At 40.8% G+C, this 16,856-nt stretch overlaps 1 protein-coding gene across 1 annotated transcript; it reads right to left on the reverse strand.

Annotated features, from left to right (window-relative positions):
- Positions 1 to 378: 378 nt before the first annotated feature.
- On the reverse strand, positions 379 to 13,804 carry si:ch211-210p4.6 (malignant fibrous histiocytoma-amplified sequence 1 homolog). Its single transcript, XM_020476636.2, has 10 exons — positions 13,629 to 13,804; positions 11,619 to 12,504; positions 11,083 to 11,380; positions 10,754 to 10,940; positions 10,298 to 10,479; positions 7,994 to 8,493; positions 7,663 to 7,832; positions 1,079 to 1,253; positions 859 to 926; positions 379 to 784 (listed from the first exon to the last, which is right to left on the reverse strand). Exons 1-10 carry the CDS (start codon positions 13,642 to 13,644, stop codon positions 753 to 755), a joined length of 2,514 nt encoding a protein of 837 aa, XP_020332225.1. The 5' UTR covers positions 13,645 to 13,804; the 3' UTR covers positions 379 to 752.
- Positions 13,805 to 16,856: the final 3,052 nt, after the last annotated feature.

A 16,856-nucleotide genomic window follows, 5' to 3' on the forward strand; every position in this document is an offset into this window, starting at 1 on the left:
GTTAACCAGTGACACAAAATCTAAATGTAATCCATTTTAAATTAATGTTGTAATACAACAAAATGTGGAAAAAGTCAAGGGGCGTGAATACCTCCTGAAGGCACTGTAATTCAGTTAGGTGCACCATTCCCCCACGATAGAACATACAGAGAATTCCTTCAGTATAAAAACATTATAGCCAGGGGTTTGGGTCAACTCCATTTCAATTCAGTTCTGAAATTAATGGAAGACAAACGGTTGAATTGTATTATCCTCATAGATTGTTCATCACGCTGAATTTATGAATTGGATATCAAGTAACCCATTACATTCTACATCTGGAATTAAGTATTGCATAAATTAATTAAATACATTACAAATAAAAAAAGGATTCTGTCATGTCAGGGACTTGATATTATTTATTTGGTGTCAGGGTAAGGCATCAAAAAGTGTATATCTGGACTGCAATGAACAGTTCTGTGTAGGTGTACATCAGTATTTTTTTTTTGCAGAATGGATCAAGAGCGCTACCCTGTGGCAGGATATGAAAAGTCATATTTTCATAATATTGAGAGAGAAACATGAATATGGTTGCTCCCTCTGTGCACTTTTATATATAAATGACACCTCAAGCCTAAACCCAAACTGTAAGGAGTGAAGATTTTGATATTGCAAATAAGGAAAAGATTTTTGATAGTAAGATAGTTCACTTGGAGACATCACTGAAAGAGAAAACATCTCCCTCTGATGAAGTTCTGCTTTCTTGGTTCTGGTCATTGTCCTTTAGATTTGTTGACAACAGGATCTAAAAAAAAAATATATATTAATTGTAAACGGTAGGTAAATCCTTCTTACTTTAAGATTAAAAACATACGGTACCTTTTGGGAAAAGCAACTCGGTCCGTCGCGTGTGTCCGTTTCGGCAGAGTTGTTTTTCCTCCCGCACACTGTTCAACACACACACTTCAGTTTTAAAAGTATTTTAATAGTATATTGGTAGAGAAACAACATAATTATCATTTGAAATAAGTGCAAGAATATAATAACTACACAGTTGTGCATTGACAAATAACAATTACATTAGATACATTTGGCTTACAGGTCATATATGTCTGAGATTTGGAGGTTCTGCCAGTCTCTCCAGACGAAGTAGGCTGTGCAACCTTTCTCCTTACAGGGGGTGTGGACATGTTGGGATAGGCCAGGCCACTGTCTAGACAGCTCCACTAGCTTTTTCATCACCGACAGGAAGAGATCCCAAGAACGACGGAACTCTTCTCGGGAAAAAAAAGACAAATATGTTGATGTCAATGAGATGAAATTGTTTACAACACATTAATGACATACTTTTAAATGTTTTTCCTCATTAGGACTAAATGTTTTGTGTTCATAGCGTAACTACATAGTTTGAGCTCAAATGTCATCTGCCCTTGAAAACCAACTTCTCTTTTTGAAAACGGTCTATGGCATCGATATGAGTCAGAAACATTTATTATAGTTTCCAAATTGACTACAAAGTGTAAATAGGATCATTTTGGTTTATGAAGTCTCATCCAAAATGGAATTTGGTTAGTGAATGCGACATGACTTACTGTACTTGATGGTTTCGTTTGTATTACAATCATGTGAACAATTCATGTCCTATTTTGCCTAGGAGGACCAATGGAATGGTAAAAATAGAGCGAACCCCGTGCACCCGGGGCACCAGGTCACGCAAAACTAACTTGGAAAATAGCTATTCTAGTACAAATGGCTTTCCATAAAGTTGTTCAACAATTTTGAGAAGTGCAGATTATGGATTACATCCAACTAGCTTCTACTTGGGCTGTTTACCGTCAAACCTGAGACTGGAATGTTGTAAATTGCTATGTTTTGTTTATAGCTAGCTAACTACATGTCATTATTTGATTGCCTATGTCGCTATGATACTAGGCTATGATACTTTGATGTAACTAGCTAAATACATAACCTCTCCCTAATGTGTAAATGTGAGGCAGATATGTGGTGCACATGAAGACAGGTTTGATTCCTGCTAGGTAACGTTAGCTCATAATCAAGCAAACCTAACGACATGTGTGATACATGTTGCCAGCTTACTTACAATAATAATTCAACTCGTAGAGCAACTGTGGTATTCCAGGGGTTCTATCAATGTAACTGTTTGCATCATTTCTAATCCCCCTTATTTTATGAAATGTTTTCTACATCATTTATTTTCTCTAACCCTACCATTCCTCCTCTGATTGGAGTAAACTAATGAACAACAATACTTCTACTGCTACTTACAGCTATTTCCGCTCACAAATACGGTACATGTATTTAAATTATACATACTGTACATTGAGTGTACACATCATTAGGAACACCTGCTCTTTCCATGACATAGACTGACAAGGTGAAAGCTATGATCCCTTATTGACGTCACTTGTTAAATCCACTTCAATCAGTGTAGATGAAGGAGAGGAAACAGGTAATACATTTTATTTATTTTTTTTACCTTGAGACAATTGAGATGTATTGTGTGTGTGTGCCGTTCATAGGGTGAATGGGCATGAAAATATTTAAGTGTCTTTGAACGGGGTATGGTAATAGGTGCCAGGCACACTGGTTTGAGTGTGTCAAGAACTGCAATGCTGCTGGGTTTTTCACACTCAACAGTTTCCCGTGTGTATCAGGAATTGTCCACCACCCAAAGGACATCCATCCAACTTGACACAACTGTGGGAAGCATTGGAGTCAACATTCGGCCAGCATCCCTGTGGAACACTTTCGACACCTTGTAGAGTCCATGCCCCAACGAATTGAGGCTGTTCTGAGGGCAAAAGGGGGTGCAACTCAATATTAGGAAGGTGTTTGTTCCTAATATTCTCTTTCTGCAAGTGTTGGATTTTCACCCACAGCGACCAATCCTCCATTCATTCTGAGCTTAACTCCAACCTGCCGATGTCCATAGATTAACCCATCTTTCCCAGGATAATGCTATTCTGATTTCAACTCCAACCTGCCGATGCCCACAGATTAACCCATCTTTCCCAGTATAATGCCATTTTTCTTTTTGCAATACATCCCTCCATTTTACTGTGATGTCTTATGAGGGTCCTGAACCTCCCTATCTGTAACACTTCTACCAATGTTGCCCTAAAAATAAATACTTTACCCAAGAGTATAATGATATTTCCCATTGATTGGTCGTGTTTTTTCAGATCTCCTGGCAACACAGTTTGCAGGTCCATCTGAACTCTGATATTATGACATAACAACCATTCCTGGACCTGACTCCAAAAGCGAGCCAGCGATGGACAGTACCAGAAAAAGATGCTGTATTGATTCGGTTTATAGCAAGTATTTTATATACCGTAATAATTTCAATTTGAAACTAATGGATTGATGTGTCAATTGTTGTTTTATATATCAGTTTATAAGCCCAATGCCAAGGTATTGGGACATCAAAGACCTGTTCCCAACGTACTTGAATTTTATACATCAAACCTTTTGACTAAGTGAGACTGATACATTTTTCAATTCATACTAATAATTTTAAGCCATTATTTGATTTTTAATGGGTGGCAGACAGACTAATTGATTAATATTTTTTTAAAGTAATTGTCGCTTCCAATTTTATGGCAGAACTTAAGACTTTTATGAGTTGGTTATAATTTTCTATTGCGCATACAACTCCATATACTGTTCTTAGTTGCTTGTATGGCAATTTTACCGTACTTCATAAATATTATACTCTTCTTGTACATTTCTTGCACTTCTTGTACAAGAAACACTTTTTTTTTTTTCTCTATCAGTACATTGAAGATTAGCCATTTTAATTGCCTTTAATATTAGATCGGTCTTTTCTGGAGGATGACATTTAAATTGCCATTCCAAATAAAGAGAAATATTTTTTCTTGCATGATTTGAAAAAGGATTCTCCTGGAGTTGGTAGAGCCATGAATAAATACGTAAACTGAGAAATCACTAAATAATTAACCAGGGTAATCTACCTCTAAATGGATAGGTGTTTCTCTCTCCACGGTTTCAAGATTCTATCTATTTAGCTAAGTTTTCTATCAAAGTTAATAGTTACAAGATCTGTAAACTTTTCCAAGACATGTACTGTGGGGCAAAAAAGTATTTAGTCAGCCACCAATTGTGCAAGTTCTCCCACTTAAAAAGATGAGAGAGGCCTGTAATTTTCATCATAGGTACACTTTAACTATGACAGACAAAATTAGAAAAATAAATCCAGAAAATCACATTGTAGGGTTTTTAATGAATTTATTTGCAAATTATGGTGGAAAATAAGTATTTGATCAATAACAAAAGTTTATCTCAATACTTTGTTATATACCCATTGTTGGCAATGACAGAGGTCAAATGTTTTCTGTAAGTCTTCACAAGGTTTTCACACACTGTTGCTGGTATTTTGGCCCATTCCTCCATGCAGATCTCCTCTAGAGAAGTGATGTTTTGGGGCTGTTGCTGGGCAACACAGACTTTCAACTCACTCCAAATATTTTCTATGGGGTTGAGATCTGGAGACTGGCTAGGCCACTCCAGGACCTTGAAATGCTTCTTATGAAGCCACTCCTTCGTTGCCCGGGTGGTGTGTTTGGGATCATTGTCATGCTGAAAGACCCAGCCACGTTTCATCTTCAATGCCCTTGCTGATGGAAGGAGGTTTTCACTCAAAATCTCACGATACATGGCCCCATTCATTCTTTCCTTTACACGGATCAGTCGTCCTGGTCCCTTTGCAGAAAAACAGCCCCAAAGTATGATGTTTCCACCCCCATGCTTCACAGTAGGTATGGTGTTCTTTGGATGCAACTCAGCATTCTTTGTCCTCCAAACACGACGAGTTGAGTGTTTACCAAAATGTTCTATTTTGGTTTCATCTGACCATATGACATTCTCCCAATCTTCTTCTGGATCATCCAAATGCTCTCTAGCGAACTTCAGTAAAGTTTGGTGGAGGAGGAATAATAGTCTGGGGCTGTTTTTCATGGTTCGGACTAGGCCTCTTAGTTCCAGTGAAGGGAAATCTTAACGCTACAGCATACAATGGTATTTTAGACGATTCTGTGCTTTCAACTTCGTGGCAACAGTTTGGGGAAGGCCTTTTCCTGTTTCAGCATGACAATACCAGTTCAGGTCCATACAGAAATGGTTTGTCGAGATTGGTGTGGAAGAACTTGACTGGCCTGCACAGACCCCTGACCTGAACCCCATCGAACACCTTTAGGATGAATTGGAACGCCGACTGCAAGCCAGGCCTAATTGCTCAACATCAGTGCCCGACCTCACGGAGTGTGGAGTGTGACAGTGGAGTGTGACAGTTGAACTAAGCTCATGAGGTGAAATTAAGGAATCAAAGGATATATATATATATATAATTAATTTATAAGTCCCAAGAACGGATGTAGCAACTACAGATTGCCCCTTTAAGTCTATCAAAAGTGTGCTAGTTTGAGCATGTGTCCATTAGGCCTATGGATTAATTTATTTTATCAGCATGAATTAGATTGAGCAATAAAAGCCCCACTTTTATTCCATAGTCTGGGATCCCCACTAAGCAGCTGTTGCAAGAGCGCATTTTTCACTGGCTGTCCACTGGTTTCAAATACAATGATTGATAGGCAGCTTAAACCTCTTGAATTCAACCATTATTGGGTTCTAATATATATTTAGATTTGTGAACAGCCATCCACAACAATCACAATCCGAAAGGCGCAAATAGCTAAATGAGAGAGCAGGAGTGTGATTCACATCGACACGCTCTGTAGATAATAATAAGTGACACCCATATCACCGTAGACTACACCACTGCTGTCGTCCTTACCTCCAAGCGTTTATTCAAGTTGGATAATCTTTGTATGCCGACAGCAGTCGCACCATTGGAAGAAATAACTTGGACTGTAGCCTACAATAACCTATTCCTGCTCTTTTCCCGCGATCCATCAAACACATTTGGTGTGTCATCATGATGGTCTCTGACTTGTGGTCAGACTCACTCAGGTGGAACAAACTTAAACTTGCTCCTTTTTTCAATGTTGATTTGAACGTCATTGAGAAAAAGTGTCAAAGATTTTGTTTCGCAAACATCCTTTCTGAATTTAAAAGTAATCCTCGAGGGTAATCACCTAGTTTTTCAAAAGTATCTGTAATCGGATTACAATATTTTTGCTGGTAATGTAACGGATTACAGTGACCATTATTATTATTTTGAATCCTTTATATTTTAATCCTTTACTGCCCAACCCTGCCGACTGCACATGTACATAACCTGTAATACATTACATGAACGGAAGGGTCTTCATCACTCCATGGAGAATTGAAGACAGAACCTCACCCAGAGAGTTGTGCATGTTAGTGTGTTAGATAGCCAAACCCTAGATTTTGGGAAATAGACCATAGAAATGCCATTCTAGTTCTGGTTACACAGCTGATGTTGTACTCTAAACACACCGGACTTTGATTTGTTAGGTAAAGTGTAGGCAAACTGTCTTTATAAGAACATCAATATGATATTTACAGCAGAAAATGTTTTGTCTTTCTTTAACAGGAACACATCCATCGATTTTTGTTGTTGTTGTTGATGTACTGCATGTACACTCAAGCAGGGTGATGTTTGTGCAATGTCCACATGTAACCAACACCTGTAGGGGTATTAGTTCTGGGATTTGTATCCCGGGAAAAATCTGACAGTGGACATAAGAAGAGATGAGACAAAACTAGGCAGTTATAGAATAGTGTGTTGTAGGACAGCTGAACTGACTGAAGACCGCGGGCATTCAACTCGCAGTAGTTGCTATCGTTTCCAATGTAACATATTTTCACATGATGTGATGAAACGTCGACATTAAGTTGCAAGCTTCTTTCGTAGCAAGGCGTTGTAGAGCGGGTGTCTTATGAAACACATTCCAGACACTGGCGCTTGCCATAACCGACTTGACAGAGAAATATCAGCTAGATAGGATAGCCAGCTGCAGCTATCACCAAGCTATGCTAGGTAGCTGGCCTCAGCTTTAAATATATATTTTTTAACCTTTATTTAACTTGGCAAGTCAGTTAAGAACAAATTCTTATTTACAATGACAGCCTACCCCGGCCAAACCCGGACGATGCTGGGCCAATTGTGCGCCGCCCTATGGGACTCCCAATCACAGCCAGATGTGATACAGCCTGTATTCGAAACAGGGACTGTAGTGACACCTCTTGCACTGAGATACAGTGCCTTAGACCGCTGTGTCACTCGGGAGCCCAGGCCAGCTAAGGGTAAACACAAGGTAAGCGCAGGCTTTAACCTACACATAGAACTGAATTAGCTGACTATCTTGAGATGGCGAGTCAGTCGGGAAAGGAGAAGTCCTCAACTTCTCAACTGCACACTCACATCAAACCACGCCCCAAGACAACTCTTATTTGCCTTCAGCCATTTCTTAATAAGCATGGATTAAAAACAAGGCCAAATCAGGAAGCGCAGTCGCCCTTCAAATACATTATTTTCAGTTTCATGGTTTGAATGTTTGAAAACGTATTTTCTGAACACCAAGTATGTGACCTTATTTAAACTAAAAGTGATCAGCTGGTCCTTATGAGCACTTTTCTTACTATGCTGACTGATTGAATTTACCCCATATTCTCATTAATTTGCCTCTCCAGATGAAATAGAGGAATAGCATACTGTACCGCTGGTCTCAGGTCTCTTGCAGCGAATCTGTATGTGTTGATCTCCATCTTTATTGTCTCCATCTTTATTGTTCTCTCTCATCAGCACCAGTTTGTCTCCAGAGCTGAGCAGGCAGTGGTCCTTCCCTATCCAGTGAGTCGGGTACAGGGAGCACGTCTTGATGATCAGCCTGAAATACAAATAAATGTCGTAAATAACCACATATTTTATCTATCAATAGTTTACTTGTAAAACCATATAAACTGCACATAAATATTTCTTTAGGGACATTTGTGACAATTAAGGTGAAACATCAGGGCAATGAAATGGTAGACTAGATTCCAATGCTACCTGTGGAAGAAGCCATGAGGGATCTCAGGTAGAAAGTAAACACAGACATTTATATCGTCCAGCTTGTCTTCTCCCCACATCTGCACCACCATTTGATTGTCCTGCAGGTAGCTGGGGAAGAGACATGCTCCGTCCAGATGACCCCTGGCCAAGTTGGATGACTTCCACTGCTTCTCCCCGGGTTTGAACACCGGTGCCGCCGGGTTCAGGGGACTACCCACCTTAGCCGGGAGACAGACCTCAAAGTGCTGCAGGAGGCTAAGTAGCGTCCCCTCCTTAGTCCTACTCCCCACCACCTCCTCCACCAGGTCTTCATCGTCCAGTCGCAGCCGCCTCAGTTCTCTGCGTACCAGGATCCGTGTGGCCGCGTTGTGCAGGGTGCCCTTCTCCTTGAAGTCATCCACCCACGTGCCCCGGTGGACCAATAGGTTGCCCTCTTTCCGCAGCTCGTCTCTGGGGATGGCCTCCATCTGCTTGACCAGGTCGTGCCTCACGATGGTCTGGGTTAGTAGAAAGGAGAGACGTTGGTAATAGGAGTACGGTGTCCATATTAGGACAGCAGTCAGAGTGACTCTGGCTCAACTTTCATGGACATATGATGTTGTCCTGATATGGACACCGTACTGGAGAAGAATTTAAATACAACACTGTAATTGAAATAGATTACAGCATGTTCACTTTGCTACTTAATTGTGCCACCTACAGTGTCTTGCAAAAGTATTCACGCCCCTTTTTCCCTATTTTGTTGCATTACAACCTGTCATTTAAAAGGATTTTTATTTGGATTTCATGTAATGGACATACACAAAATAGTCCAAATTGGTTAAGTAAATGAAAAAAATGAAATACTGAAAAATGGTGCGTGCATATGTATTCACCCCCTTTGCTATGAAGCCCCTAAATAGGATATGGTGCAACCAATTACCTTCAGAAGTCACATAGTTAGTTAAATAAAGTCCACCTGTGTGCAATATAAGTGTCACATAATCTGTCACATGATCTCAGTAAAAGAAATGCCCCAGAGTCTGCAACACCACCAAGCAAGCGGCACAATAAAGACCAAGGAGATCGCCAAACAAGTCAGGGACAGTTGAGGAGAAGTACAGATCAAGGTTGGGTTATAAAAGAATATCAGATACTTTGGACATCCCACAGAGCACCATCAAATCCGTTATTTAAAAAAATGAAAAGAACATGGCACCACAACAAACCTGCCAAAAGAGGGCCGCCCACCATCAGAGAGGTAACAAAGAGACCAAAGACAACCCTGAAGGAGCTGCAAAGCTCCACAGCGGAGATTGGATTTATTAGTCCATAGGACCACTTTAAGCCATACACTCCACAGAGCTGGGCTTTACGAAAGAGTGGCCCCCCCCAAAAAAGCATGTTTGTTGTTCGCAAAAAGGCACGTGGGAGACTTCCAAACATATGGAAGAAGGTACTCTGGTCAGATGAGACTAAAATTGAGCTTTTTGGCCATCAAGGAAAACGCTATATCTTGAATGATGGATGGCGCTAAATACAGGGAAATTCTTGAGGGAAACCTGTTTCAGTCGTCCAGAGATTTGAGACTGGGACGGAGGTTCACCTTACAGCAGTACAATGACCCTAAGCATACTGCTAAAGCAACACTCGAGTGATTTAAGGGGAAACATTTAAATGTCTTGGAATGGCCTAGTCAAAGCCCAGACCTCAATCCAATTGAGAATTTGTGGTATGACTTAAAGATTTCTGTACACCAGCGGAACCCATCCAACTTGAAGGAGGTGGAAAGGTTTTGCCTTGATGAATGGGCAAAAATCCCAGTGGCTAGATGTGCCAAGCTTATAGAGACATACCCCAAGAGACTTACAGCTGTAATTGCTGCAAAAGGTGGTTCTACAAAGTATTGACTTTGGGGGGTGAATAGTTATGCACGCTTATTTCTTGTTTGTTTCACAATAAAAAATATATTGCATCTTCAAAGTGGTAGGCATGTTGTGTAAATCAAATGATACAAACCTCCCAGAAATCCATGTTTAATTTCAGGTTGTAAGACAACAAAATATGAAAAATGCCAAGGGGGGTGAATACTTTCGCATGCCAATGTACTCAAAGCACACTTAACCTAATCCTGGAGAGCTACAGGGGCAGGAAATACCAGTTCTTGCTCTAGCCCAGCATAAAAGTACCTGATTCAACTAATTGAGAGTATGCATTTGTCAAATACTGGGCAAAAAGCCTCCGTACCCCTGTAACTCTCCTGGACCAAGTATCGTTGATCACTAATTTAGAGGTTTTCCTTCCGTCACCCTCAGGTCTCACCTTGAAGAGTGAGATGAGAAAAGATGGCTGAACGAACACCCTATCCTTCAGAGCAGGGATCTCCTCGTACCACACGATGATGCCGATACGATGGAGGTAGCGTAGGATGGAGTGGACGTTCTCCTCGCCCAAGTCAAGGTGCAGAAGGAGGTCACTCAGAAGGTCATCAAAAGAAATTATTCCTGGTGTTGAGGAAAAGAGACGTCTGATTAGAGTAATGTGACCTAGTTATAATGCGGTACCTACCTCATTGTGTCGATATTAGGACAAGCACAATTTGACTGTCCTAACATGGATATATGTCAGTATTGATAATATAATTATAAAAAATGCAATTAACAGTGTTGAAGTTGATTTCATTTCAATTCAGTAACTTGAGAAAGTTAATTATAAAATTACAATTCAAAAGCCATTAACTTTCAATCGGGATTTTTTTTAAAACTTTAAATAACTTACCGTGTTGAGGTATTTGGTTTTGTTTCACTAGGTCATGAATGACTAACTCAACTTCTTTGTAGCTTTTGGGCAGGGTCCTTTCAGCACATGGGAATGTATCCTTTGTTAAGATATGCCTCACAATGTGCTCCTTGAGCTTGACAATGTCCTCATGCATAGTGCAGTCAATAGGTACAAGTTCCAGGACCTGCAAACACATTAGAAACCAATTCATATACTTGCAGATCAAATGTTAGGTACAAGTTCCAGGACCTGCAAACACATTAGAAACCAATTCATATACTTGCAGAGCAAACACTCTTTACAACACTGAAATTAGGACACAATACCTGTAAATGATACTCCATAAGCCGGTCAAGTTCGCTCATCTGTTCAGAAAACAGAGAGGGGTTTGTATTGGCCTTCAGGTTCTTCTGCTGTAGTTGTAAAACCTCCTTCCTTTCTTTGAGCATGACTCGAACATTCTCCTCGATGTGTCTCTTCTTCTCCCTCACCTCATCTTGGTCTTGACACTGGTCACAATGAGTTCCCACCAGTAAGACCACAGAGGCAGGGACGCGAAGCTGGATGTTATTGATCCAGAAACACACCTTCTCTTTGTAAGACTGGGGGTCTTCCATGTTGTAGCTGAGACATTACAAAGATACATTTTGACATGTAAGGCAAGGTCATGCCCAAGTCAGTAAAACCAACAAACTACAGTATATTCATCAATATACTGTACTATCAATAAAACATTAGTGATCTTCGAAACGATCTGTTGATGAAAATATTAGAAGACTGTAAAAGACTGATAAATGACAAATGTCAGTTTCCCACAAATTAACACGTGTGCACAGTGATCTCCATCAACTGACATGTTTACCTGGCCAAATCAACAGCGAGGATAACGAGGGCTCTGGGGGTGATGAAGACGTGATGCGTCAGGTAGTATTCTTCCTGCCCTGCGAAGTCCCAGAATAGGAACCGGATCCCCTCCATATCCATCTCACTGATCTCTATCCCCTCCGTTCTGTCCTCCTCATCTACCCTCACAGGCCCCCCCTGCTTCAGGCTACGACACAGCGTGGACTTTCCAGCCATGGAGGAACCCAGGAACATGGTCTTGACTGTCCAGGCTGTGGTGTGCGTGTCAGGGCCTTCCTCCTCCATCATGGCGAAGTAGCTCTGAATGTCCCTCACTCCTGCGTCACACACCTCCTCTGGGGGGGTCCTCAGCGGGTTCCCTGTGGCCTTGAACAGAGTCAGCTCCGAGTTCCCCTTCTGGAACAGCTGGGCTGGAAGTTCGGTCAGGCTATTCCGTTCTACAAACAGCTCCTTGAGTTTAGGTAGCCCCACCACTGCCTGGATGTCCTTCAGGCAGTTATTGGACAGGTTGAGGTAGGTGAGGCTGTGGCATTGACTCAGGTCCACCGGGAGTTTGGCCAGACGGTTGGTGCTGAGCTTGAGGAACTGTAGCTTCCCCAGATGAGGGAAGACATCTTCAGGGATGACCTTGATGTTGTTCTGGTTGATGTAGAGCTTCTCCAGAAGTTTCAAAGATCTAAACTCCAGGGGAAAGTCCACCAGCTCATTCTTGGAGAGGTTGAGCTCTCTCAGGTTTACCAGGTTGGAGATCCAATTGAGCTGTCTCAGTTTGTTGCTCTGGAGGTCCAACCTTCTGACCTCGTCAGCATACTTCAGGAGATTCGGAGGGACGGACTTCAGCTTTGTACCAGACAGGTTCCAATCTTTCTTACTCTGCCCAGTACCTAAAATGACATACATGTTAGGGAGACCTTGCCATGAAGGCATCTCTTTTACACTGTTGAAGCAGTATATATTCAGGGCAAACAATTAAATGTTGTTACATTGAGGAGCGGCACTTAATACACTTTTATAATCCAATCTGTAATCTATCCACAATAAAAGCAGATTATGTCTGGCCACAACAGCATCAACATCTATGAAGTCTCCTATCAACAGTAGTTACAAGACTGAATTCATGTGTGAGGTTTCCACACAAACAAATAAGGAGTAAATGTATGAACACCTTCCTAATATTGAGTTGCACCCCATTTTGCCCTCAGACAGCCTCAATTCGTGGGGGAATGGACTCTACAAGGTGTTGAAAACGTTCCACATGGATGCTGGCCCATGTTGACTCCAATGCTTCCACAGTTGTGTCAAGCTGGATGGATATCCCTTGGGTGGTGGACCATTCTTTATACACACAGGAAACTGTTGAGCGTGAAAACCCAGCAGCATTGTAGTTATTGACACCCTCAAACCAGTGGGTCTGGCACCTTCTACCATAAAAGTTAAAAGGCACTTAAATCATTTGTTTTGCCAAATCACCCTCTGAATGGCATACATGCACAATCCATGTTTCAATTTCCCTAAGGTTTAAAAATCCTTCTTTAACCTGTCTCCTCCCTTTCATCTACACTGATTGAAGGTTACACATGGATTCACCTGGTCAGTTCATATCATGGAAAGAGCAGGTGTTCCTAATATTTTGTACACTCAGTATATGACTCATCAGCTCACTCAGTTGTCATTACCAGTAACTACGATGTTTCCTTTACAGTCATTTATGACTGGGTTAAAGTCAGCCTTATATTCCTGAATGTGACTCTGATATGTATTATTTAATCTAGTTACAGTTGTATTACGCAATCCTTCATTTGATAACAGTTGTCAGTTATACAATAAACTGAATTTCACTATGGCAAAAGAGAAAGTAACGAGACGAAAGCAAAGAGAGTTGTCTGTCTTTCATATTTTCATTTCAAATCCCCAATCCTCTCTCTCATCAATGAGTTACATAGGCAATCATATAATTATTATCTATTATCTAATGCTAGTTTATTATGAAGAGCGTCATGGTACTTGCCATTAGGTCGAGACATGTTGCCAGACAGTGTTTGTGGTGCGTTGTCTCACCCACTTCCACAACCGGTATGCAAGGAGCTCTACACACAGGCAAATTCACCACTCTTCTTACTTCCTGGTTGTCTCTAATAGGCAGGTCCAAACAGTTCACTTCTCATCCCATTCATGCAAGATTATTTCTCCTTTTTCATAAAAGAAAAGTATAGACTCTGAAGTACAACACAGAATAGGTATTTAAAAAAGAATATAAGGGCTTACAAGATACACATTTTTACTGCCAAAACTTTTTCAAAACACATACAATTATTCTGATACTCTAAATAGTCTGATTGTACAGATGTTTTGCATCTATAAAGAACCAAGTGCGGTTGTGTGACAATGAATGGCAAGGGGGAAAAAGTGGCACTATGCATTTCAAATAATATATACAATGTATCTAATCGACATTCAAAAATCTAGAACGCTTTGGTTTCGATATCCTCTGTCATACTTGACTTTCGTTTACTGTAAATGTCCCCTCGGTATAGAGCTCACCAGTTTGTAGTCCTAAAAAACGGAAATGAGTTACGTCTGGTTTGTTCAGCCATTATCATGGGGAAAATGAATGGGGAAAGAAATAGGGTTTCGGGATAAACGCCAAAAATCAGGTCTGAAGTTAACACAGGCTTAGGAGATCTTATACGTTTTGTTCTAATGGATAATATCAGATAGTTAACATTACCTTTATGAATTATGAAGCCTTTATGTGCTTTTTTATGACATAAACACTTCAAAATCCACAAAAAGTCACGTTAGCTGATAAAGATGACCATAGAACAAAATGTATAAGATCGCCTAAGCCTGTGTATACCACATATCATATCTTCGGCATTTATCGAAAAACCCTACTTAAACGGCATTCATTTCCCGACAGGCTTTGTCCAACGAACCATAACGGAGTTAGTGCCAAGAAAAATACGTTATTAGTTTCAGTCGCAACGCACAAGCCCAGCCCACCGGAGGATCTGTCTTTTTCAGCCATCTATTTTCTGCGGTTGAGTGTTGCAAAATCCACTTGAATGGTTTCATTTTACTCCTGTGACCCTTTAATACTCTTGCTTGTGCCTGCCATTTTTGCCTGTTAATATTAAGACTGCGAAAATGTTTGTAATGACCTGTCGAACACACAGGTCTGGCTGAAATGGGCTCAATTGAAAACATTGGGCGCGTTCGAGTGGACCAGTTTTGATAAGACGTTGAACAACGTTGGTCACCGCCTTTCAAAGTGTGCTGCATAATGGGTATAAACTTGTCCAACTTGCAACTACATGTCGACTGCATGACCTTTACAACAACCACATGACCACAGGTCATGAGCTTTCGACTGCAGTCGACTGGAAATGTCTCCATTTGCTCCTCACCAACAACTGCAACTTGAAGTCAGAACCACAGCATTGTGTGAGACCTGTTTTTCTGGAAGTGAAAGGCACCACATGCTCATAAATATAGCCACCTATCATTGGTTATTATCAATGCATGTTTACTGTTTTGGGTGCATGACTATTTAGAACTTAAATACATATTTATCCTTACATCCTTACAATCTAATTACATAGGCCTACATGTGATCCAAATTTCAAACATAAATAAATGCAGTATCCTACTTTCAACAATATTTATCTAGATGTTACTGCAATGTTGTGTCCCATGTTAAAGCCTACAATTAGTCTTGTCTGTAGTATTGCTGTCACCAAACAAATTCACATTTGTTGATTGTTTATTAAGTGTGAATAAAATGGAATATGTTGTAGGCTACACATGGGTTATTGTAGGGGATTTCGACACTGGCAATTTAAGAGGCTTAATCTGTGTCAAGGAAACCGGCCCTTAAACCCCCTAATCTATTGACACACCGGTGTGTCAATTTAAGTAACACAATACAAAAAATCCACTGCAAAATCTGTCAGTTTAAGCTAGAGATGTGTTTTTTTCCATGGGCTGTGTCTCAATCCAACACATCTGCCTACCCTTCCGCATCTGCGGTGGAAAGTGACAGAGCTACAGCTCTGTTTGTCAGACCAGGAGACATCCTGAAAATTGGTCTTCTCGTGAAAAAGCATGTGTTTGTAGCATCCAAATGCTTACAAATGGTTACAAACTATTATGAACACTCTATAGAAAGAGGAGACTCTCACGAACACGATAGTGTTCTCCGTTTTGCTTTACGACCTACACAAACCCCACGGGACTCATCTGAATTAGGTAACGCTGGTGTGCCAACGTTTGTCTGTAGCGTCTGCACAGTTTGAGCTAAAACTACAGTAATGTGACCCCACTGTAGAAAGGGGAGACTTTCACGAACACGATTGTGTTCTCCATTTTGCTTTACAAGTGTCCCGGGACTAGTCTAAAGCTAAAGAAATATATTTCTTAAGCTTTCTTATATCTCTTTGTCACGGATCCCCCGGTACTGCTGCTCCTTCCATTCACCAGCTCCGGAGGTCTACGTCACTGGCCTTCTAGGCGTCACTGAACTGGATGCGTTACCACCAACCCCAGACTGTCTTGTCTCATTATGCACACCTGGTTCCCATTCCCCCTGATTAGTATGTTATATACAGTCGAAGTCGGAAGTTTACATACACCTTAGCCAAATACATTTAAACTCAGTTTTTCACAATTCCTGACATTCAATCCTAGTATAAATTGCCTGTCTTAGGTCAGTTAGGATCGCCACTTCATTTTAGGAATTGGAAATGTCAGAATAATAGTCGAGATAATTAATTATTTCACCTTTTATTTCTTTCATCACATTCCCAGTGGGTCAGACGTTTACATACACTCAAATAGTATTTGGTAGCATTGCCTTTAAATTGTTTTACTTGGGTCAAACATTTTGGGTAGCATTCCACAAGCTTCCCACAATAAGTTGGGTGAATTTTGGCCCATTCCTCTTGACAGAGCTGGTGTAACTGAGTCAGGTTTGTAGGCCTCCTTGCTCACACATGCTTTTTCAGTTCTGCCCACAAATTTGATATAGGATTGAGGTCAGTGGCTTTGTGATGGCCACTCCAATACCTTGACTTTGTTGTCCTTAAGCAATTTTGCCACAACTTTGGAAGTATGCTTGGGGTCATTGTCCATTTGGAAGACTCATTTGCAACCAAGCTTTAACTTCCTGACTGCTGTCTTGAGATGTTGCTTCAATGTATCCACATAATCTTCCTTTCCTCGTGATGGCATCTATTTT

The sequence above is a fragment of the Oncorhynchus kisutch genome, linkage group LG3, assembly GCF_002021735.2.
Source record: "Oncorhynchus kisutch isolate 150728-3 linkage group LG3, Okis_V2, whole genome shotgun sequence".
NCBI lineage: Eukaryota > Metazoa > Chordata > Actinopteri > Salmoniformes > Salmonidae > Oncorhynchus > Oncorhynchus kisutch.

Excerpts from the sequence above, each read along its gene's own strand:
- si:ch211-210p4.6 (XM_020476636.2), bottom strand. Across the intron at positions 7,833-7,993 it reads CCTCATGGCTTCTTCCACAG|GCTGATCATCAAGACGTGCT; the intron begins GTAGCATTGGAA and ends TTTGTATTTCAG. Across the intron at positions 1,254-7,662 it reads CAAGAGACCTGAGACCAGCG|AGTTCCGTCGTTCTTGGGAT; the intron begins GTACAGTATGCT and ends TTTCCCGAGAAG.